We start from the raw sequence: 25,312 nt of genomic DNA on the forward strand, positions 1-25,312 counted from the left end.
TAGCTATTCAGTAAGCTGAGACCTGAGGATTCTGGTTCAAAGCCAGCCAAGACAGACACCCCCCCACCCCACAATAGATTCTTATGTTCAATTAACAAGCAAAAAGCCAGGTCTGGGCGTGAGGCACAAGTGTAGATCATTAGCTTGGAGTGGAAAGAGACAATGAAGATTGCAAGGCCCTGAGTTCAAACCAGTATCAGCACAAATCATCAATTATTAATCATTATTATGATGATAAATAATAATAATCTACTTGGAGTTCATGGTGCTACTTTTAGGTATTTCAAGTTTACTTCTGAGAAGTTGACTACAGAGGATGTGTAATATATTTCCTAATGAAAATATTACAAATGGAATTGCCTAAGCCTCAAGCTCAGCCCAGAAAAGCCAACTTGATCCCAAAAGTAAACTACGAAGGACACAAATGAAACCAATCCTAGTTACCATTTTGCATATCATTTCAAGAGAAAAACACATCTGAGGGCTGGGAAGGTGGCTCAGTAGTAGAGTGCTTGCTTGCATGCATGAGGCCCTGGGTTCGATTCCTCGGCACCACATATGCAGAAAAAGCCGGAAGTGGCACTGTGGCTCAAGTGGTAGAGCACTCACCTTGAGCTGAAGAGCTGAGGGCCCAGAGTTCAGGCCCCATGACCAACAACAACAACAACAACAAAAATGTCTATATATAACCAGGCTTCAGAGGCCACTGTATTTCTGAGCCATCCTGGAAACACTAAACAAACTTCAGTAAGAAAGATTGGGATCTGGGCTGGGGAGGTGGCTCAGTGGTAGAGTGCTTACCTTACATGCATGAGGCCCTTGGTTCCATTCCTCAGCATCACATAAGCAGAACATGCCAGAAATGAGGTTGAGGCTCAAGTGGTAGTGCTAGACTACAGCTGAAGAGCTAAGGGGCAGTGCCCAGGCCCAGAGTTCAGGCCCCACAACCGACAAAAAAAATATATATAAATTGTTATTAAAAAAAAAAAGAAAAAAAGAAAGATTGGGATCTAACTGAGAAAACCAGAAACTGATATAATAGAGGAGAAAACTGAAAGGGAGATATTTTGAAGGTTTAGTAACAAAATAGATATTACAGGCTGTAACATTAAAATGGATGCAGGTTGGGCTGAGAAGGTGGCTCAGTGGTTAAAGCGCTTGCCTTGCTTGCCTGAGACCCTGGGTTCGATTCCTCAGCACCACATAAGCAAAAAGAAAATAGCCGGAAGTGGCGCTGTGGCTCAAGTGGTAGAGCGCTAGCCTTGAGCTGAAGAGCTGAGGGACAGCGCCCAGGCCCAGAGTTCAGGCCCCATGACAGGACCCAAAAAAAAAAAAAAAATAAAATAAAATGGATGCAGGCACTTACCTGAGTAAGCTCATAGGCTCTGTGAGTCAAAAGGGATGTAATTCTACTGGCATTCTTTGACAGATGACATTCATGCTTTGTTGCTGGGTCCAAAGCACTTTTATTTAACATAGGTTCCAAGCTTTTAATACTCATGGGGTCATATATGCTCTTTATTTTACCCTAAAATAGAAAAAAAAACCAAACTTCATTGAGTGTCAATGCAAGCATGATTTTTCACTATGAGCTTAATTTTTAACAAATAAACAGAAACTTTATTAATAAAAACTTCACTCATCTAAATTACATCACGAACATATTAACCTGTCATTCTTTTCTTTGGAAAACAAAAAAGTATGGTTAGCTTAGATCAGAGATGGCAAGTAAACTGCTCAAAAATAATTTCATATTCTAACAGGTATAGACTTTTCATCACTCCTGAAGACTTGGAAATTAAACTTTTTTTTTTACAAACAATAAATGTTTATTATTGTCAATAAGCTTTGATTTGTTAAATAGCAAATGATTATACACAACCTTAGACTTAGACATCTCATCTAAGGAAACCTCAGCGCTTGGCCAGTGTGAGAAATCATTCTGTTTTTCTTGTAGCTTCTGATCTACCTGGTAATGCTAAGAAAATTTAGGTAAATTACCAAGTTTAGAGACTCTACCTTTGAAGTGGCTTTTCCCTTTATTGCAAAATGAACCCAGCTCTCCTGATAATGAAAAACCATATCATCACATTCACTGGGTAGTTCAGAGATTTGATTCCCACAAAGTCAAAGGAACTAGAGACCAGAATTGCTCAATTAGACACAGCACTGAAAAAAGTAAGAGGCTGGAGGCATGGCTCAGATGGTAGAGCAATGGCCAGTGAGCAAAAGGGTCAGATACTGAGTTTGAGTCCTGGTCTTGGACAGAAAAGAAAAGCAATTAGAGAATGAATGTGACATCTGAGTTCCTCTAAGCTGAAAAATGAGTGCTGATAGTCATACCAATGCTTATATAGCATGTTGCTTTTCATGGTGTTTCCCTATCTAATGTCTCTGAGGTAGGTGGGGATGATATAAATAAATCAGCGTACATAAGGAAACAATAGCTCATGGCTCATAATCTTGCTCTTGGTCTTATAGTCAGAGAATGACAAGCAGTCCTTTAATCTGGACTCTGACACCTGGAGTTGGATTGGGTTGCTTTCCAGGACAAGACTACCCTGGCGGTATGAATCCCTTTTAGGTGGGGTCCCCTGAGACCAAAGTGCACTTAAAGGTCTCCTTAAAGACCTCGAGGAAAGGCGGCATTACTTTATCCACAGAGACCTGCCGCTGGAGCTCCTTAGTCAGGGAAGTGACACCTGTCCCAAACAGTCCACAGGGCACGATGTGTTCAAACCATGTATGGTCCGTGTTGCAATTCAGGGCCAGGCCGTGGGATGTGATGTGCCTTCCACAGCGGACACCAAGCAGATTTTGCTCTCGACCCAACCAGACTCCAGTGTAGGGCGGGGGCCGCGCGCAGGCATCTCGCAGGCCCCGGAGCTCACACAGGCGCACCGCACACTTCTCCAGCGCCGCCACGTGGGGGCGCAGGCGCAGGCCAAGGCGCCGCAGGTCGAGCACTGGGTGGCAGAGCAGCTGTCCCGGGCGGTGGAAGGTGGCCAGGCTGCCGCGGTCTGTCGTGCGCACCTCGGCGCCCAGAGCCCTCAGCTGCGCCTTTTCCTCGGGAGTCAGGCCGCCGGGTATCCCGGATGTATACACGGGACCCCGCTGGCTCGCAGAGCAGGGGCGCACCTGCCTGGAGGCTTGGCCTACAGCCTCCGCAGCCAGGACTCCTGCAGCGCCAGCAGCTCGGTTTACCGCGCCCGACCCAGCCACACCACCCTGACGACGGGCGGCGGCATCACGCGTGCTGCGCGGTCCAGAAATTAAACTCTTAAATTCCTAAAATTTAAAATTTAAATCACATGCTATCTTTGACACATATAAATTAAAATTACCTCCATTATTTTAAAAATAACAACATCACCTATGGCCCCAGCTTCCAAAGGATTAGCTTGTAATAGATCAGCATATCTAGAAAGATAAATACCTAAAGAGAAAAAATATGAATTTGAGTAAGAAATACTGAAATACAAAAAAAAAATCCAAATATTTAACCAATAATAGAGATACAAGATGTGATTTGTATGTATGCACGTGTGTATCAATACTAGGGATTAAACTCAGTGTTTTAAGATCTCAACTTGAGCTTTCTCTGCTCCAGGCTTGCATTCTACCACCTGACCCACACTCATTTTCAGCTTTTTGCTGGCTAACTGAAGATGACTCATGGATTTTTCTTCCTGGTTGCTCCAAACTGTAATCCTCAAATCTAAGCCTCCTGAGTAACTAGGATTACCCTTGTGAGCCACCAGTGCCTGGTACAGTCTGATATCTTTTCAAAGAGATGAAATGAAAGGTTAGTCAAGACAGCAGACATTGAACCAATGTAAAATGAAATGAGGGTAAAAAATCAGACTGAACAAATTTTATAAAATCACTTGGACCAGAACATTCTGGGAAAGGGATAGGAGTCTAGAGTTTGAACCCAGCCTTGAAATTTTGAAGCAAGTGGCTCTATCACTTGAGCTGTACCTCCTACTCTTTTTATTGTTATGTTTTTGAACAAGGTCTTCTATTTTTTGCCCAGGCAGTGATTCAATAATGCACCGCCACACCTAACATAACCTTTTAAAATGTAACCTCTGATCAATTAGAAGTAAACAATGTTGGTAACAAAAGATGCCAGTAGGGTCAATGGTGAGTGCTAATTCTAAGTTGATTGAAACTAGTGAAAAGATGAGAATATCGCAAAGTTGTGGGGTTTTTTGAGTCATGATTAGTCTAGCTGTATGTAGTCCAGGCTAGTCTCAAAGTCTCCTGCCTCAGCCTTCTGAGAGACTGCAGACACACACCACCATGCCAAGATGAAGACATACATAATAGGCTGGGAAGGTGGCTCAGTGGTAGAGCGGAAGACATACATAATAGGCTGGGAAGGTGGCTCAGTGGTAGAGCGCTTGCCTTGCATGCCTGAGGCCCTGGGTTCGATTCCTCAGCACCACATAAGCAAAAAGAAAAAAGCCAGAAGTGGCGCTGTGGCTCAAGTGGTAGAGCACTAGCCTTGAGCTGAAGAGCTAAGGGACAGTGCCCAAGCCCAGAGTGAGTTCAGGCCCCACTACTGGAACCCCCCTCAAAAAAAAATTAATCTGTCAAACCAATTGTGTCAGGAATCCATCCTTATTCTAGTTGAGACAGTCTTAATTCCTCTTACAATTGCAATCATTTCCTTTTTTAGAGTGAATTAGAAACAGCAAAATATTTAAAGAAAAAGTAACCCATCTTTAAAAGAGGAAATATGGCTACAATCACATAATCAGCAACTCTAGATGGTAAACATATTATCAAGCACACTCCAGGAGAATGAAATAGGACTGATCAGAGAAAAAAAACAAACAAACCGAACACTTGAAAAAGAAATCATCACAAAAACAACTAGTTCATCCCTCTAAATCTTTTCTTTTCTACCAAGAAAATGTTTATAATCAAATATACTGTTGAAAATTGTGAAATTAGTTGTAAGGGAACATTGTCAAATTGTTTTGTCTAAGGAGTTAACTCACCTGGTTTCGATCAACCATAAGAAATGCATAGGATTCTGAAAGTTCCTTGTCTAAATGACCATCAAACTTCAGTTCTCTTCGCTTCTCTGTAAACTAAATGAAACTCAATCTGTAAATCTCCATATAATTATGTTTTATTAAGCTGAATCAAGAATCTTTTTCAAAAATTACAAGTTTCAACAGTTTTTTTATTTGTTAGTTAGTTGTGGGGCTTGAACTCTGGGCCTGGACGCTGTCCCTCAGCTCAAGGCAAGCACTCTACCACTTAAGCCACAACACCACTTCTGGTTTTCTGGTGTGTAATTGGGGATAAGAGTCTCATGGACTTTCCTGCCCTGGCTGGCTGTGGATCCTCAGATCTCAACCTCCTGAGTAGCTAGAACTACAGGTTTGAACCACTGGTGCCCAGCCAACAGTTTTTTTCCCCAAGATTCCAAACTAATCAAAGTAGAAATCATCTTTCCTTTCCCTATACTTTCTGCAATTCAATTTTCTTCTCCCCATTTGCACTGCTTTTTCACTTCATATCAAGTACTTAAATAAACATCGATCACCTGTTAATTTTTGTTGCTGTTTTGCTTTAATTCCAGTACTGGGGGTTTGAGCTCTTCCTTAACTATTTTGCTTAAGGATGGTGCTCTACCACTTGAGCCACAGCTCAATTTCCAGCTTTTTGGAGGTTAACTGGAGATGACTCTCACAAGACTTTACTGCCCCAGATGGTTCACTGTCCCGGGTGGCTTTCAAACAACAATGCTCAGATCTCAGCCCCAGGAGTAGCTAAGATTACAGGCATGACCTACCAGCACCCAGCCCCTTGTTAATTTAACCTGAACTTCTATTTAAAATCTGCTATACTCCCAAAAGTTATACACCATGCTTTAATTAATCACCCATTTTATTTAATGTGGTGTACTCCATAAATGACCAACATTTTAAACTTATAAACTCAATCAGGACAAAATTATCCTCTCCCCCCACCTTTCCCCTTCTCTTTCTCTCCCCTCTCTCTCAAATCCCCTCCATCCCTTTCTCTCCCTCTCCCTTCCTTTATCCCCCTCCCCCTGCCATACTGGGGCTTGAACTCGGAGCCTGGGCATTGTCTCTGAGCTCTTTTCTGTCCATCATGGGCTTGAACTCTGGACCTGGGCACCATCTCTCAGCTCTTCAGCTCAAGGCGAGTACTCTACCACTAGAGCCTCAGCGCCACTTCGGTTTTCTGGTGGTTTACTGGAGGTAAGAGTCTCATAGATTTTCCTGCCTGGGCTGACTTTGAACTGCGATCCTGAGATCTCTGCCTCCTGAGCATGCAGAATTATACATGAGTCACCAGCGCCCAGTTAATGCTCTACTTCTTTATAATTATTCTCCTTCTTAGGCCTATTAATATAAGCATATACAGTCTTACAGGGAAAAGTGAATTTGTATAAAGTTCTTAGAACTGTTAAAATTAATCCTAATCTACTGCCCTTTGCTTAGCAAATGCTCAGAGATGTTGATTTGAGACAGAGAATACCTAACATTTTACTTCAGTATATATGTCACCACTATTTAATAGAACTACAGAGTAAATTTTCATGTAAAATTTAACAAACTATCCCAATTATACCATGAAACTACATCAAATTACCGAGGCTGTGATTTTTTCTAGATGTCAGTATCATTACTGCTTTCAAAGATATTGTCATAGATGAATTCTGATACTTCTTTAATCAACATGTAAAGATACAAAATTAGTCATATTTCACATCCATTAGCGAGTAATTCTGTCAAATATTTCTCTTTTTTGGATAACACTGGGAACAGAAATCAGGGTCGCACGCTTATTAGATAATTGCTCTACCACTTGAGCCTCGCCTCCTGCCCCTATTTCCATTGTTACTTTCAGGTAGGATCTCAATTTATATTCTCACTAAAATCCTCCTAGTTGTGATTCCTGGAGTCACTGGAGATGAGAGCCATTTCACTCATCACTGTACCCAACCACTGTGCTTCCCCTGTATCTGGGACAGCATTGGTTCAGATGGCATCTGGAAACTTTTATGCCCAACTGACTTCAAATGACAATCCCCTGAATTATGCCTTCCAGGTACCTAGGATTACAGCTTTGAGCCACTGTGCCTGGCTAAAAGTATTTCTAAACATCCCATTTGTGTTCCATCAGAATAACACATAAAGGTGCCTTTTCCTAAAGCAAAACTAAATACAGATTTTATTCATGAAGCTGAGGTTAATTGCCAAAGATACTCAACATTTCCCTTCGTTCATAACTATTCACTAAATAAATTTGCACTAATGATATTAACACGAACCTCTCACCAAGCAATTGAAGAACTGTCCCTCAGTTCTTCAGCTCAAGGCTAATGCTCTACTACTTGAGCCACAGCACCACTTCCGGTTTTCAGGTGTTTTATTGGATTTAAGAGTCCCTCAGACTTTCCTGCCTGGGCTGGCTTTGAACCATGATCCTCAGATCTCAGTTTCCTGAGTAGCTAGGATTACAGGCGAGAGCCACCTGTGACCTGCTTTGTCCCTGAGCTTTTTTGCTCAAGGAGAGTGTTCTACTACTTGAGCCACAGCTCTACTTCTGCTCTTTTTTTTTTGCCCAAGCTGTCTTCAAACTTCAGTCCTCTAGTCTCAGCCTCCTGAGTTGCTAGGATTATAGGCATGAGATATAAGTGCCCACCTCCTAAGATGTATTTTCATATTAAATACAAATATAATCTACAATTGTCAAAATGATTGTCCCTTTAGTCTCATTTACTGATTCCATAACTTACTAATATATAAAGCAAAAGAAAATTCAGAAAAGATTAAGAAATGTATCATCTCAATTAAAATGTTTTATGGAAAAGAGTAGGATAAACCAAAACTATCTTTGTAACAAATCAATCTAAAATGTGAAAACTAAATAAGGAAGTCTATGTTTTCACACACAAAATCCAAGATGTTTGATTACAAAATCTGAGTTTTATGCATAATTTGTTTCTAAACAAAGTGTTTTCCTGTACCTAAAATGCACAAAATAAATAGCTTCAAACTGCTAAACTTTACAAGGCTACCTAAAAAATTATTTCCCTTTCTTAAGCTGCTCCAACACTTTTTCTACAATCAACGTAATCATGAGTAAAAAGTAGTGAAATACAAATTTGCATTAGAGTTAACATTCAATTTTCCTCAAAAAGTGCTTAACATCTACAATTCATCATCTTCTGAAACCTTTGTGGTCTATTTTGTCTGTATATACCATAATCAAGTACCTTACTAGTTTTTGGTCTGAGATGGGGACTCAAACTTGGTACCTGATGCTTTCGTTCATTGTCTAGCACTGTTCCAACTGAGTCATGCATCTAACTCAGTTTTTATTCATGGTGTCAGTACTGAGGCTGGAAGGCCTGGCCTCAAGTTCTCATTTTGCTTTTCCCACTGATAGTTAGCACTCTGCCACTTGAGACACACCTCTGGTTCTGGCTTTTTGTTGGTTAACTTGTTAGATTTGTTGCTTTATCTGTTCTGCCTGGCTTTAAGCCTCTATCCTGAGAAGCTAGGATTATGACATGAGCCACAGGTACTGGGCTGTTGTCACTTCTTTCAAAGAAAGTATATATATTCCCATTTCCATGTGTCATTGTTTGAGGCAATAAACAGCCCTGTGACTATCCAAATCAAGAGAATATTTCATATGAACCAGCCATTTCACTTACTGAAATCACTATTCAACATGTTATTCATAATTTATACTACTTTTCAGATACTAAGAGCTATACATGCATTCTTTCATTTAATCATCAAGATCACTGGATGTAGTCATTTGCATCTGTAATTCTGGTATTTGAAAGGATATCAAGAGGATCAAAGTTTGAAGCTAATCTCTTAAATTCAGGAGATCTCATCTCAACCAATAAAGTGTTACACAGTCCAGGCCAACAGCCATAAATGTGAAACCCTGTTCAAAAAATAACAAAAGCAAAGCCGGGTGCCAGCAGCTCACACCTGTAATCCTAGCTACTCAGGAGGCTGAGATCTGAGGGTCATGGTTCAAAGCCAGCCCAGGTGGGAAAAGCCGTGGAACTCTTATCTGCAATAAACTACCTGAAAATCGGAAGTGCTGCTGTGGCTCAAGTGGTAGAGTACTAGCCTTGAGCTGAAGAGCTGAGGGACAGTGTGCCCAGGCCCAGAGTTCAGGCCCCATGACTGGACCCCCCACCCCCCAAAAAAAGGATAGTGCCCAGGCCCATAGTTCAAACCCCAGGACCAGCAGGTGGGGAGGGATAGGCGGGAGATACTAGGTGTTGATAATTATTTACATATGTCAGCTTGACTGGGCTATGTTTGGTCAACCTTATTCTGCGTGTTTCTGTGAGCATGAGTTGAACATTTAAATCAAGAGATTTAGTCTCAGTGGTAGAGTGCTTGCCTCGCATACATGAGGGCCCTGAGTTTGATTCCTTAGCACCACATAAACAGAAAAAAAGCCAGAAGTGGTGCTATGGCTCAATTGGTAGAGTACTCTCCTTGAGCTGAAGAGCTGAGGGACAGTGCCCAGGCCCAGAGTTCAAGCCCCACGACCGACAAAAAAAAAAAAAAAGAAAGAAAGAAAAAAGGTATCATCTCCTTCTGCTTGTCTTTAAGCTGAGAAATCAGTTCTTTACTGACTTTTGACTCTATTTTTACAAGCCTTCAGACAAGAAGTGTACCCAAAAGGATATCCTGGTTCTCAAGTCTTCAAAATAAGAGTAATCTCTATATGATCAGTCCTCTCCCTTCTCCCCCCACCCCAAGTATTTACCTTATTGGCACATGTCAGCAATTGTGTTGATTCTGTTTCTTTGGAGAACTCTAATATTCTTTCTTTTTTTTTTTTTTTTTTGGTCGGCCATGGTGCTTGAACTCTGGGCCTGGGCACTGTCCCTCAGCTCTTCAGCTCAAGGCGAGGGTTCTACCACTTGAGCTACAGCGCCACTTCCGGTTTTCTGGTGGTTTATTGGAGATAGGAGTCTCACGGTTTCTCCTGCCCGGAGTGGCTTTGAACCTCGATCCTCAGCCTCCTGAGTAGCTAGGATTACAGGCGTGAGCCACCAGCGCCCGGCTCTAATATTCTTTTAAAAGTTACAAATTTGTTGAAGCAAAGTTTAAAATTTACAAATGTGCTTGTGAAAAACGTACTGAAAACTCCTACTTAATAGAAATTTCAGAAGTATCCAGTCTTCTTTAGGGGTTAAAGATGATACTTCTGTTTGGATATGAAGACAGTCTTTATCTTCATACTGCTTATATAAATCCTAAGTGGGTGTAACTGTCATTCTATTCTTTTCACTTTTGGACTGTGACATTTCTGAACCAACTGTCATCTTTTGCAAGTTTTTCACTCCAAATATAAGAATTTTGTGTTGACTTTAGAAGGTGTCCAGTGTGCTTTGTTCTAAAGGACATTTTGTAATCTTGCTCTTATTTCCCATCTGTTAAAAAAAAAACTGTTTATTTTTTTCATGTACTGCTGTCTTGGAAAAATAAACTTTTGTGGTTGTCATTGTTGTTTGAGACAGGGTCTCATTATGCAGCCCAAGCTGGCCTAGAACTCCTAATACTTTACCTCTGCCTTTAGAGTGCTGCGATTAAGACGTGTACTACACCCTAACGATTTTCTCTTATCTTGACGTTGTAACTACCCACAACTGTAGCTTGTCCATAACCTCAATTTCAATTATTGAAAGACTATCATCTAATTTTTTTCCAACTCACTTCCTCCCATATCCCAATTCCAACAATCTTCATCTGGACTAGGGTGTGTAATCTGTTGATACTACATTTCTCTGGCTCCCATTTCCCTTCTTAACAATCTTAAACCTTATTTTTCCATTTTTTGCTTTGTTTTCTGTCACAAATACTTAGCAAATCCCATCTCTGGCAAGACAACTTTACAACTCTGTAACTTCACCTGCAGAGAAAAATAGCCATGCTAACTGGTTTCACTTAAACTTATAACCAAGAACATAAGCAAACAGAGAACCAATACACATTACACATGAAATCTATCATAATACTAAATTTTATGCATCTGAAAACTGACAGCAGAAAGCACGGATGTCTTTTGACTTTACTTGGCTAAAATGAATTTGAAGAAGTGGGGAAAACAGCTTTTTCAATGTATCTAAATATCACTTTATTTCAAGTAAATAATATTGCTAAATATCATAAATTTTATGTAGGAATTTTGAAGTCAATATTTTAGATTTCCAGTTACACAGCATACCATATAGAGATAATATTATCTTGGTTTTTCCATCCAGCAGTTCAGTTTCCAACTTTAAACCATCTCTGCAACATGAAAAAAGGTGTGTCATTATTAAGAAAGAGCAATGTTTTAAATAGCCTGAACTTTGAAAGTATATCTATTCCTTTGAAAATATAGGATAGGAATATTGTACATATCAGAACAGTCTTTTAATTTAAAATGTTTTTCACTCCACAGGAAAACTACAGGGAGGAAAAATTTTCTTAAAAACTTTCAATAGGGACTGGGAGGTGGCTCAGTGGTAGAGCGCTTGCCTTGCATGAATAAGGCCCTAGGTTCCATTGCTCAGCACCACATAAGCAAAAAGAAAAAAGCCGGAAGTGGTGCTGTGGCTCAAGTGGTAGAGCACTAGCCTTGAGCTGAAGAGCTGAGGGACAGCGCCAGGCCCAGAGTACAGGCCCCATGACTGGACCCCCAAAAAAATTTAAAAAAAAAAAACAACTTTTCAATAATCCAAGAATTTGTCATCTTCAAAATGCAATCTCATTTTTATAGTTGGTAAGCAATAATTAGTTATCATACTATTTTTCTGGATCAGTTGTGGGGTTTGAATTCAGTCCCTGGACACTGTACCTGAGTTTATTCACACAAAGCTAGCAATCTTTGAGCTACACTTCCGGTTTTCTGGGTTAATTAGAAATGAGTCTCATGGACTTTCTAGGCTGGCTTTGAACTGCAATCCTCAGATCTCAGCCTCCTGAGAAGCTAGGATTACAGGAATGAGCCACCAGCAACAGGTTCCATACTATCCTTTAACTTGTAGCTCTAGACTGAAAATAAAAAATAATGCTGTTACTAAAACTCTTCAAGTAGGTAATGGAACAAGGCAGATCTAGCTAACATTTATTGGTTTCATAATGATCTCTCTTGGCTAACATTCTGTGGAGTCCTGAAAATGATTGCTAATGTCACAAAGTTTTAGTTTTTGAGTATAGAGTTCCACTTTAAAAAGATATTTTTAATAATACATATTCACATTTACTAACTCTTTTGCTACTATCACGACAATACACATTGGCTACTATGATAGATCAATGCCAAAAGCATGAGCATAAAAAATGGTGGGTACTACCAACAACACTTGTGCACCTGCTACAGTCCTACACAAAAATTACACTAGAAATAAAAGTAGCATATTGTTAAAAAAAAAAAAAAAAGTGGAGGAAAAAAAAATGTGCCAACACTATTTTGAGACAAAAGGCAGATAGAAAACCAAATCCAGTCTCAAAAGAGAAGGGCTGGGAAAGGTCAGATTACAAAAGCGAAATTTACAGCTTTGCCCAGGTAGAGAATACAAATTTTACCTCAGTATTTGTGGGTTGTTTTTTTTTTTTTTTTTTGGTCGGTCGTGGGGCTTGAACTCTGCACTTGTGCACTGTCCCTGAGCTCTTCAGCTCAAGGCGAGCGCTCTATTGCTTGAGCCACAGCACCACTTCCGGTGTTCTAGTGGTTAATTGGAGATAAGAGTCTCACGGGCTTTCCTGCACGGGCTGGCTTTGAACCGCATCCTCAGGTCTCAGCCTCCTGAGGAGCTTGGATTACAGGCCTGAGCAACCGGCGTCCGGCTTACCTCAGTATTTGTTTATGGTAACCGACGCTAAAAGCTCATACCAGTAATCCTAGCCATTCAGAGGGTTTACATCTGAGAATCACGGTTCGAAGCCAGCTCAAGCAGGAAAGTCTGCGAGACTCTTATACCAATTAACAAGCAAAAAAACCCAGAAGTGAAACTGTGGCTCGAGTGGTAGAGTGGCAGCCTTGCTCTAAAAATCTAAAGGGCAACTCCCAGGTCTGAACTCAACATCCTAGTACCAGCACCAAAAAAGAATAAAAATTAAAAAATTAAAGGTACTACACAGGAAAAAAGGAAGGAATTAGAAGTGTTTCTGTGGGGCAGATCCTGTTTGTGCTGGTGAAACTTAACCAAACAAAAAGAGATGTTGCCTGAAACTCCTCTCAATTCTGCACTTCACTGAGGCGTGGACTGATTTACAAATCCCTGATTGAACAGCACAGCATTCGTTCATCTGCTGCACCCGCGCGGTGAGGTCGGGTTGGTGGTTCGCAGGGATCCGCAGCGAGGCCGCTAGAGGCTGGGCGCTGTTAACTCCCGCCGGGACTCCCACGCACCAGTGCTAAGCTCCTCACCACAAGGTGAGCGAGGAGCGGGGGTCCGGGCCGGCTTCCTCCCCGCGAGGCCGCCAAGCTCGCCTCTCCCGCTGCCCCTCTCCTCCCGCTGTGTCAGCGGCGAATAACGGCACAGAAAGCGGCTCCGCGACAGCTCCCAGCAGAGGCGGGAAGGAAGCACGCGGCCTGCGGGGTGGGGAGACCGAGCGCCCTCCCCACTCCCCTCAACCCCCCCCCCCCCGCCCCCCCCCCCCCGCCTCGCCACCGTGGGAGCTAGGCCCGGGGCGCCGGCGCCGAAAACCACCCAGCACCAACCTAGCCCCACTCGCGACCACCCTCTGCGCCCCGACGTACCCCAAATGCATGGCCTGACCGCCGATTCTCTTTGCGGGTCTTGTGGTGTTCTACGGGGGCCGGCTCAGCTCAACGGGCGCTATTCCGATTGGATGAGGGAGGGCTGGCGAGCTAGGAGAGAGGGCCAATCAGAATGGAGGATGCGGGTGGGTTGTTGGGGGGGGGGGGGATGGGGGGAATTCCCTGGAGATGTTGGGAGACCTTTGCCCTGGAAGGGGAACCCGGTGGACCGGGCTGAGCGGGCAGTTGAGACCTCTGCTTGTGGCAGTTGCCTGCATTCAGTGAATACCTCAGCTTGAGTGGAGTTGCTAAAACTGGGAGGAACAAAAACTGTAAATGCTTTCATTTACATTCCTTATGCCATATGTTATCTTTGCAAGACTTATTTTAGTTCAACAACCACAACACAATGAGGCATATGGTGGGTGTGTGTCCTGCTGTGAACCTGACTCAAGCTGGACACATTGTAGCTCTTTTAAAGTACTGTTGCAAGAGGTTGAGGAGAAGGTTGGAAGGGATGACATGATCAAGATGCACTGTACTCAAATTGCTATGCTGAATTGAAACCCCTTTGTGTAATTAAGGATAAAGGAATGTTTTAGCAGTAATCACAAGTGCTCAATAAATATAGGTGTTTGTGCACATGCACCAGACACACATCTAAGTGCTTATGGCTACGACTTAAGCCTTTATAACATCTCTGTGTCACAAGGAGGTTAAGTAACTTGCCTATGGCTACTGTCCATGGAACAATTTAACACCAGAGTCTATGTCTCCATCCAGTGTTGTGTGAGTGTGACTCATTGTAAAAATTACTTCCTTCAGGAATCCCTTCTGAAATATACGACTTGGGTAGATTATGGAAGTAGAGCAGTGACTCAACTGCTACAGATCGAGTCTTAAGTGAAAAAGTGCAGGGACAGTGCCTAAACACTGAGTTCAAGTCACAGAACCAGCAGAAAACAAAAACCAAAAATCTTGTGAAAGGATCCTTCATGTCCATTCCAGGGGACCACCGGAGGCAAGTAGGCACAGGGGAAAGATTATAAGGTTTAATGGAGGAGCCATATTTCCCCTCAGAGGAAGCACATAGCCACTGTCCCTATCCAAGTAGCAGGAGGGTCTGGGGACAGGAAGGGAGTTAGGTGGGGGCTCAGGTGGGTCTGAGCGGAGAGAGGGAGTGGCCAGCTCTAGGGCAGGAACTCCAGGGCAGGGAGGAGCTCAGGTATGGGTGGAGCTGAGGCCCAAAGGTGGTCATAATGCTAACATTTCCCCACTTTGTTGTTTAATAAAAATAGTGCTACCAGGCTGGTGGTATAGGTGGAAGTTGTTTCTTCTATAGCTACTTCCTGCTATAAAGGGGCAAAGTAGGGGTTCCTGCTTTGTTGTTGGGCCGGAACCGTCCAAGAAGCATCTGCTTGACAGTTTGGTTGGTAAAGGTCCTCTTTTTCCATGACAATAGTTATTTGAATTCCAAGACACAATAAAAGCCAAAATTGTTGTTAAAGTAAAAATTGCTGTTAGTGGCCCAAGAGAGGAATAAGCCAGGGAGGGATTGATTCCCAGAAGGAGCTATCAAAGACCTGAAATTGTCTTTTTTGTCTTGGATTGGAGACATAGCATGTACCTGACTCCCAGTCATCCTGGTGGGGGGAGTAAGACCTTTTCTACTTTAGGATCACACTAACCTGAGGAGGAGGTAGCAGAGATATTTAAAAGTTCCAGAGCCAACAGGTGTCATGGGCTCTTTTGGGTACTTCCTGATGGCCTGGGGGCATCAAGGAGTCCCTGGAGCTGGGGTCTTTAGGGTCCCAGTCTAGGCTGAGCAAGGCAGAGCAGTGCAAGTGATGTCTCTGGTTGCCTGTAGTAACAGGATGGCTTTGACTTGTTCCCAGGTGATGTCCTGGGTGGGGGATTGTTCTCCTGTTAAAAGAAACTTTTGGAAAGGCTAGACAAAAAAGCTGACAAAGTGACAAGGTCAGTTAACATGAATGACATAGGCGAACATACACTGGCCGTGGGCCAGGAAAGTTCCATTTGGAGCATAAGCTCAGTTGTGGCCCATTACAGGGAAGGAAGAATAACTGGACTCCAGGCAGGAAGGGGGTGTCTAGAGTCTTTTGGGCAACTGGGTAGGGGAGGCATAATGGACTAGTTGGGAGTACCAGTCAGAGACTACTATAAATACAAATAGCAGGTGGCAGAGGCAAGACTGTAACTTTCTGTCCAGTTAGCAGGTAGACAGGTATGGACATTGGATGGACAGGCAACTCTTTTTCTTATCTCCTGGCTCTGATTAATTTTGAAAGGATGAGTGTAAAGTGAATCTATTTAGGATATTATGTCCCCTTACTCCTCTCCATGATTTTCTGTTGTCAGGACTGACTTTGTCTTTGCTGTGTGTGTGTGGGTGGGGGGTGTGTGGGGGGGGAAGGAGGGTCCTCAGCATCCATTGCTAGGATACCTTGTCCCAGTTGGTATCTATCAGGTTTGGATTCAAGGCTTGGGCATTGTCCTTGAACACTTTTGCTGGAGGCTAGTGCTCTACCACTTAGTCACACCACTTTTAGCCTTCGGTTGGATACTGAGAGGTAAGAGTTTCCAGCCATGCCTCCAGTCTGGCTCGTTGCTGATTAGCTGGGAGATGGAGTTTTAGAGAGATTGTGCCTGGGATGACATTGAACTGTGGCAAAAGGCGTCTTTGTCACAAAAGCCCTTTTTATTTCCAATTAAAGCAACAAGGAGATCAATAGAGATAGAGGTGACCTATAACTTGTTAACAATTGACTAACAATTACTTATCAGAGTTTTGTAATAACAAAACCCAGTAGATATTTTTTCAACTGAAACTTATTGACAGTCTAAATACCACCCATTGCCTCTGGGCAGCCTGCTTAAAGTGGCTTATCAACAACATTTCACTTTTAACAAATGTACAGACTTTTTCTTGAGCTACAGCAGTGTAGCCTGTTTAGCACATAATCTCAGTTCTACAAACTGTTTCCTTACCAAATGAATTTATGTGACTGGAGTCAGCTCAAGTCACTGCCAATTAGGACTTTGAACAGATACAAGGAGTTTGGGACTAAAATTATCCCTCACATTTTACAACCTTAGCTTTGACTACCCACTCTCACAGATGACTGACACGTTCCTGCCCAGTTAGACATGGGCATTAGGCATGCTTACAGACTATCTTCCCATGACATCCTGGCTCTGATCAATTTTTGAAGGTCCAAGCATAAATGACTCCAGGATCTGACACCATTTTTGCCATCAGATGTGCTAACGTTGCTGGGGTCCCTGGAGTACCTTTCTCCATGCTAAGATAAATGCATCTTTGTCAATCTCCTCAGTCAGTTGCTAGACTTGAACTCAGGGTTTGAGCACTGTCCCTCAGTTCTCCAGCTCAAGGCTAGCACTCTGCCACTTGGAGCTGCAAAGCAACTCCACTTTGGTCCTCAGCTCCACCCATTCCTGAGCTCTACCCTGCCCTGGAGTTCCTGCCCTACAGTTGGCCACTCCCTCTTTCTGCCCAGACCCACTGGAGCACCCACCTAACTTCCTGTCCCCAGATCTTCCTGCTACCTGGACAGGGAGGTGCCATGTGCTCCCTCTGGGGGGAAATATGGCTCCTCTAATATACCTTACAATAACCTTTCTCCTGTGCCTGCTTGCCTCTGGGTGGTCCCCTGGGATGGCTGTGAGGGGTCCTTTCATTGGATTGGTTCCCTGTGGGTTTGCTCCCCCCTCCACTTTGAATAGGGGTCTGACCAGCTTCCCCAGGACCTAGCCTGAGGTCCTACACTCCTGTCGCCAGAGAACCACCAAGGTAACTTTCTCCTGACCTAGCACTCTACCTGCTGCCCATCAACACTGGCTAATTAAGTCCTGTCCCAGGTTTCTGATTTCTGTATTTCCATAGTAAGGCCACCTGGGCCTTCAACACTGGCTAAATAAATCCTGCCCCAGGTTTCTGATTTCTGTATTTCCATAGTAAGGCCACCTGAGCCACTGACCGCCCCCCCCCTACCCCCACACCCCCGACTGACAGAAATCTTGGCCAAGTACTCAGAACTCACCACTAAGGCATACCGTGGCCAAGGGCCCCGTGGAGAAAATGTGTCCACGTTTCCCATTGGCCCCCACCCCACCCTGTTACCAGCCAAATTGCATTGCTGAGGATGCTCTGAGAAAGCTTTTGGTTCCAGATCACTTACTCCTATTGCTTCCTCTAATGTTTTCAGGGTGTCTGCTTTGACGTTGAGGGCTTGGATCCATTTGGAGTTGATTCTGGTGTAGGGTGATACATAAGGCTCTAGGTTTAGTTTTCTGCAGGGTGATTAACCAATTTTGCCAGCACCATTTACTGGAGAGGCTGTCTTTCTTACATTCTATTTTTTGGCTCCCTTATCAAAGATTAGGTGGCTATGGGTCTGCATGCTCATTTCTGGGTCTTCGTTGCTATTCCATTGGTCCTCGTGTCTGTTCTTGTGCCAGATTACTATGGCTTTGTAGTAGAGTTAGAAATTTGGTACTGGTATTCCTCCAGCGCTGGTATTCCTCCAGCGCTGTTCTTGCTGCTAAGGATTGTTTATGCTATTCAGCATCTTTTACTGTTTCATATGATTTCTTGGACTAGTTCTATTTCCATGAAAAATTGGGTTGGGTAATTGATAGGTATCACATCGAATATGTACCTAGCCTTTGGAAGTATTGCCATTTTCACTACGTTAATCCTCCCAATCCAGTAGATGGGAGGTTGTTCCACGTCCTGATTTCTGCTTTGATTTCCTTTTTCAGATTTGTAAAGTTTCCATTGTAGAGGTCATTCACTTCTTAGTTACCTCCTAGGAATTGGGGCCATTACCAAAGGAGTAGCTTTCCTGATTTCATCCAAACTCTTCTCCTTGTTGGCATACAGAAAAGCCATTGCTTTTCTACCCTGCTACTTTGCCAAAGTTTTGAATCAGCTCAAGTATTTTGGAAGTGGAGTCGATCAGCTTCTTTGTCTTTCTGAAGAGTTTCTCTTGTATCCTCTGAGTGTGTCTCTGGGTGAAATAGCTCCTCCATGTTGACCAACTTTCTGAGCCCCTTGGTGGAAACACTTAGAAGGGGGCTGAGGCAGCAGCTTTGTGGCATAGTATTTTCCTTTGGTTTGTGCCAGGAGTTGGGCTTGAACTTAGGGTCTTGTGCTTTCTCTTGGATTTAGTGGCTCATGACTAGCACTAGTCATTTGAGCCATAACCCCACCTCTGGTCTTTCTGCAGAATAAATGCGGATATGAGTGTCTCAAACTTTTCTGCTTGGCCTGCCTTTGAACCTCCACCCTCAGACTCCAGCATCCCAAGTAGTGGGATTTATAGGTGTGAGTGACCAGCACCCTGTCCGTAATGTGTTCTCCTATCAGTCATGAGGCACTGTTTATTTCTGGAACTCTCTTGAGTTCTCTCTTCTGTAAAGATGGTTAACAGAAAGGATGTAGGTGAGTAACATGCCTGAGCTGTGAGCATACGTAGGTCTCTGTTCCTGTTACTGGAGTTTACCAGCTATTGCACACTTCCAGGCCGAGTTAGGACAGCTGTTTTCTCTACCTAGAAGTTTCTTTATCCTTCTTAAAAAAACAAAAGAGAGAAACATTGCTGAGTGCTGGTATCTTACACTTGTAATTTTAGCAAGTCAGGAGGCTAAGATCTGAGGATATTAGTTCTTGAAGTAAACACCAGTAAAGGCAGAAGTGGAGCCATGGCCTTTATGGTAGAGAAGTAGCCTTGAGAGAAAAGCCAAAAAACCCTCAAGGAGGCCAGAAGATCCCTGCTGAGAGCTGCTGGGGTTTTCTGCTTCAACAGTGCTTGAGGGGAACCAGGTGCTGGACCACAATTCTGGCCATCTGCTCCAAGCCACCAACCTTGTGCCACCTCTTCACCGTGTCCTCAACCTGCCCGGAGGCCTCTGTTGTCAGCCCAGTGCTAACCCATTGCTACTCCATCTCTCTTAACTGCTGCCCTGAGGAATGCAGTCTCCTGCCAGGTGTGCCTGAACTGCTACCAGGACTCAGAGGCCACCATCAACCACCAGATCCATCTGGAGCTCTACCCCTCCTATGTCTACCTGCCCATGTCTTGGGACTTTTGCCGAGATGGTGTGGCTCTGAAGAACTTTGCCAAGTGTGGCTCTGAAGAACTTTGCCAAGTACTTTTTTGCTAGTCTCATGAGAGAGAGAACATGCAGAGAAACGGATGAAGCTGCAGAACCAGAGAGGTGGCCGCATCTTCCTGTAGGAGATCTAGAAACCAGAGTGTGATGTCGGGGAAAGCGGGCTGAAATTGACGGAGTGTGCACCTCACTGGGAGAGAGTGTGAATCAGTCACTGCTGGAACTGCACGAACTGGCCACTGACAAAAATGATCCCCACTTGTGGGTCTTCATTGAGACTCATTACCTGAGTGAGCAGGTGACGTCCATCAAAGAACCATGTTGGTGACCATGTCAACAACTTGCACAGGAGGAAGCCCCGATCTGGCATGGCAGAATGTCTCTTTGACAAGCTCCCTCTGGGAGAAAGTGATGAGAGAGAAGCCTTGAGCTGACCCCCAAGCCACACATGACTTCCGGTCACAAAGGCAGTGCATGCATGTTGGCGATTATTATTACCTTTTCTATACATTTTACAAAACCTCCTAAGTTCTTTCAACTTGTACCATTTCGTCAAATAAAGGGATTTGGTACAAAGCAAACAAAAAGCTCAAGGAGAGCGTGCAGGCCCTGAATGTCAGCTCTAGGACTTGTGCAAAAGAAAACCCAAAGAGAGCACATCACCCCTAAACTAGGAGAAGAGTTCAAGGCTTCATTTCTGATCTGAAAGCATCTCAGGTCTTTGAGATACACTGTTAATTGGTTGCTACTCATGGAGTCACCTTGTCCTTTTCTTAGTGTTTAGAACTCAGGACCTTGCAGTTAGCTGTGCTTAATAGGTTCAAACATGTACTGCTGGAGTTCCTCCCTCAATCCCTCCTGTGTGTGGGCAGTATTGGAGAAAGGACTTGTGTGTGTGCTGTTTCTCTTTGAGCATCAATCCTCCAAGGCCTCTGGCCTCTGAATAGCTCGGAGTACAGACAAGATGCACAAATTAGTGTCACTGTCACATTCTTGAACTCCCACCAAACATCAGTACCCAATGCAGAAATGAAGAGTACTCAGAACCTATATGATCAAATTTTGAGAAAATCAATTTAATAAGTTTGGTGAGAAGCAAAAAAATATAGAAAGCATATTAAGTATCATTTCCAATACGAAAAACTTAAGTCTGTGGAGCTTGTTGGAGGTCGCAGCAGAGGAAGGAACCGTTGTCTCCAGGCATGTTCAGGCAGAATGGCACGTGTTCCAGGTGAGCACCACAGCGATGTGTTTTCAGCCTTTCCATTGGAGCTGAAGGAAGAAAGGGAACTCAGGACTGAATTGTACAGGACAACACCTGACAAGTCACAATCTCTTTCTGAAAGTCTATCCCTTTAGCTCCCTCTCCCTCTCCCCTTTTCTGTTTGTTTCTCCACACTTCCCTTTCACCCAGGAAACCATAGATCAGAGGGGATGAGCTAAACCAAAAAAAAAAGGACTTCCTTGAAGTATAGATAAACACAGAGCACAGCTCAGTGGCCACCTACTTTTTTCCAGGCTGTCAGGAGGAATCAGTGTGTGTAGGAAGGACTCTAGGCCTGCTGCAGCAGCAACAACATAAATTTCGAAAGCAGCTGGTGATGTTCTTCTTCCAGCGCCTCCAGCCCCTGAGTCGCTCATTTGTTGTGGATGTTGTGGGTTGAGCGGATGGTAGGGAAGTTTTGGCAGGTGCAGGACTTGGGGGCAGCTTGCTGCTCTCCTCCTCCCCAGCTTGGTCCTTCCCGCTGGGATCACATGTTTTTGGACATGGGGCAACAGATCTTATCTTCCTCCTCCTCTTTCTGTAATGTACCCATGAGTTATATACTACAGGGGGAAGAGAGTGGGGTCTGCTGCCCGCCTGCCTCTCCTGCTCAGGGGCCGAGCTGGTCATTTCATTGTGTTTGGCCATGGGGAGTGCTACTTCGGCTGCTGCTGCTGCTGCAGCTGCTGGTACCAGGGCAGCCTTGCTGCTCACAGTCTTGCCCTCTGTGTTGGAAATATGGGGTCTCCAAGGGAGGCAGGGTAGGCACACGGATCTCCTGCCTTTCCTGCCACCACTCCCCTGCTGCTGCTCAGCAGGCAGGCCTACAGCCCGGTGGCCCAAGGGAGCACTGGCTTGCTTCAAGTGTAGAGCCTGGCCGGTCCTGCATACGGGGGAGGGGCAAGGCGGAGGCGCAGGCAGTGCATGCCTCACCAGGCCCGTCAGGTCTTGGCCCTGGTCTTGCTGCTGCTTTAAGATTTTATAGGTTGCCATGGAGGCAGACAGGGCTGCCCCAACCTGGTCTGGGTCAAAACCCAGGAAATAGGCCATGACGTTTAGAATGGCCGGATCTGGCTCGGCCAGGGCACTCTGGCTGGGGCGTGGTGAGCGTGCCTGTGTTGCCTTTAACCAAGGGTGGCACAACACTTGCCTCACAGCAGGTCTCTTTTGAGGGTCAGGTGTCATCAGATACCTTAAGATATGTTGCAGTTCGGTGGAAAAGCTTTTGAATATTAGACACCTGCCCGCTAACACTTGCTGTTTTAGGACGCGCCAGGACCTGTCATCAAAAGGGATGTCGCCCATGACCATGAAGTAGAGTAGTATCCCCAAACTCCAGACGTCCACCTTGGGACCCTGGTATTTCTGCTGCTTAATCATTTCGGGGGGGCAATAAGCCATTGTCCCGCACCACCCGTCCAGCTCCTGCTGGGGCTGGAACCGCATACTGAGACCAAAGTCGCATAGCTTAGCTGTGCCCTGGCTGTCCAGCAGGATGTTTTCTGCTTTAATGTCGCGGTGAACGATGCCGTGGTCGTGGCAATAATTGACCGCCCTCACGATCTGCCTAAACAGAAGCCTGGCCTCCTCCTCCCTCAGTCTGACCACCTTGTACACATAGTCTGCTAGGTCTCCTTCCTCGAGGTACTCCATCACCAAGTTCACCCGCTGCTCTGCCTCCACCACCTGGTACAGTTTGATGATGTTAGGGTGCTCCACAGACTTTAAGATGTCCAGTTCTGTGTCAACAGATGGGCAGTTCTCCTTGCTGATCGTTTTCACGGCGACCAGGCTGTCTGTAGGCAGGTGCTTGGCCAGATAGACTGAGGCAAAGCCCCCCTCGCCGATGGTTCTCAGCACCCGGTAGTGAGCCCTGAGGAGCTCCTCGTGTGAGGAACTGGCCTCAAGGCCCTGCCGGGACCTCTCCTCTCTACTCTCACTACTCATCCTACACAGCACCCTAGCGATGCTGTCTAGGGAGAAAATAGAATCAAACAATGAAATAAAATGTATAAATGTATAATAAAGGAATACAATGTAAGTAAAATATGAATAAGTATAATAAACGAGTAATAAAATGTAACTACCTAACAAACTATCTATCTAACAATATAATGTAAATATAGAAAGAATAATAAATGAACAATATGCTAAAATGCTATCTAAAATGCTATCTAGTAAAAAAGTATAAGAAAAAAGTAGAGCAAGAAAAGAAAAAGGAAAAGTGAAAGAGAAGAGTAAAAGAAGAAAAGTGAGAAAAAGAAAAGAAAAGTAGAGGAAAAAGTCAAGAAAAAGGAAGAAAGAAGTAAGATAGGAAAAAGTAAAAGAGGCAAAAGAGAAACCAAGTCCGAGAGAGTCAAAGCCAAATCGCAATCCAAATCCAAACACCGAAAGTCAAAGCCAAATCAATAAACCAAATCCCGAAAATCAATCACTCACCAGCCACCAACCACCTGAACTCCACCCCTCCAACTACCTACAAGAGTCCACCAGTCAGCACGCGATATATATATAGCCAGGGTTATTGTGACCTCACGAAGGTGTCTGTGATGTCAGAGCTGCCAAGCGTCTCTGCCCATGTGGGTGTCGCCCCCTGTGCCCATCTCAGTTCCTGGCCTTCAGGACGCTTCTTAGATGAGCATGCCTGGACTGGCCTTGCAGTCAGGGCCTGGGCACTGTCCTTTAGCATTTTGATTTCATTATTGTTTTCATTTTAGTGCCAGCCCTGGGCCTTGAACTCTGGGCCTGGGCACTGTCCTTGAACTTCTTTTTGCTCAAGGTTAGCACTCTACCACTTGAGCCACAGACCTACTTCCCGCTTTTTCTCTTTCTGTGTTACTGAGGAATTGAACCCAGGCAAGCACTCTAGCACTAAGCACATTCCCAGCCCCTGTCCCTGAGCTTTGATACTCAAAGCTGGTGCTCTATCAGCTGAGCCACAGTCCCACTTCTATCTTCTTGGTGCTTCATGGGAGATAATAGTCTCAGGGAATTTTCCAGCCCATGTTGCCTTTGCATTAGCATCCTCATATGGCAGCCTCCTGCTTAGCTAGGATTACAGGCCTTACAGTAGCCATATGCTTACAACACACTTATGTTAAACAGAACTTAGGTTCTGTTCAGTAAGAGTCTACTCTAAGTTTTCTTAGGTGGTTATGTAGATTGATATTTAATATTTCAACCGATGGCAGTCTAGCGAGAGTGCCGATATCAAGACTCCTAGAGTGCTCATATCCGTAATCCTAGTTACGTGTGGGGTTGGAAGTGGGAAGATTGCAGTTGGAAGCCAGCGTAGGCCAAATAGTCCATGAGAGCCCATGACAAGGGAGCAGGTTGGCATCAGGGTGCATGCCTCTCATCCCAGCCAAGGTGGCAAGTGACAAATAAGATGAAGGTTCTGGCTGCTGCCTGCTACAGAAGCAAATCCCTTTCAAAAACTACCAGCACAACACTGTTCAGTAAGAAATGTACTCATTATCTAACTTAGGTAACTGCACCCTCTCTGTGTATCTCCTTTACAGGAAAATTTAAAAGAAAAAGAACAAATGATGACCACCAGCACAGATATGGCATGACTCACTGTTTATAAGGTCAGCTTAAGCTCAAACACTTCATCAAAACTCACACCTCTCTTATTCCTCAATATTCTTGTTGCTTCTGCTTTAATATTGACATTATCTTGAAGTCGAATGATCACATGAGGGCTACTCTAAACACAGTATTTTTTCATTCTGTTTGGATGGATGTCAAACACGTGTCTGATATGATATTTAGAATATATAAGCAGATTCATTGTGAACTGTGCTGTATCTAGCTGAGGCAAAGATACCCTTCAGGATTTCCTAGAAGCTTACCATTAATTTTCTCATCAAAAACAAGGGAAGCCAGAGAGATGTAGGTCAATCTATTCAGCCCCGAACATACTAATGATCAAACCCAAAATCTTGTCCACAGTAGTTGTTCCAGCATCTGGGTCCCCCAGAAGTGGCACAAACACTGCGGAATTTATTTCTACCTACAGTTCTGCCCTGAACAGCTGGGTTCTACTTTCTTACAAGTATTTCTTAGAGGTCTGAAGGAAGAACTCTGGGAAAGGTACAGTTATGG

The 25,312-nt window shown here is 44.1% G+C and overlaps 1 protein-coding gene, 1 long non-coding RNA gene and 1 pseudogene across 2 annotated transcripts; all 3 read right to left on the reverse strand.

The window, feature by feature from the left end:
* Positions 1-2,082: 2,082 nt before the first annotated feature.
* LOC122108065 lies at positions 2,083-3,323 on the reverse strand (annotated as a pseudogene).
* A 7,108-nt stretch (positions 3,324-10,431) lies between these two features.
* On the reverse strand, positions 10,432-13,847 carry LOC122108074. The gene is made up of 3 exons (XR_006147463.1): positions 13,786-13,847; positions 11,263-11,327; positions 10,432-10,468 (listed from the first exon to the last, which is right to left on the reverse strand). It is a non-coding gene; the product is annotated as an uncharacterized LOC122108074 (long non-coding RNA).
* A 7,149-nt stretch (positions 13,848-20,996) lies between these two features.
* LOC122108061 (sperm motility kinase 4A-like) lies at positions 20,997-23,372 on the reverse strand. Its single transcript, XM_042680039.1, has 2 exons — positions 21,450-23,372; positions 20,997-21,213 (listed from the first exon to the last, which is right to left on the reverse strand). Exon 1 carries the CDS (start codon positions 23,150-23,152, stop codon positions 21,464-21,466), a length of 1,689 nt encoding a protein of 562 aa, XP_042535973.1. The 5' UTR covers positions 23,153-23,372; the 3' UTR covers positions 20,997-21,213; positions 21,450-21,463.
* Between the last annotated feature and the right edge of the window lie 1,940 nt (positions 23,373-25,312).

This window comes from Dipodomys spectabilis, unplaced genomic scaffold (assembly GCF_019054845.1).
Source record: "Dipodomys spectabilis isolate Male_0828 unplaced genomic scaffold, ASM1905484v1 ptg000054l, whole genome shotgun sequence".
Lineage (NCBI taxonomy): Eukaryota > Metazoa > Chordata > Mammalia > Rodentia > Heteromyidae > Dipodomys > Dipodomys spectabilis.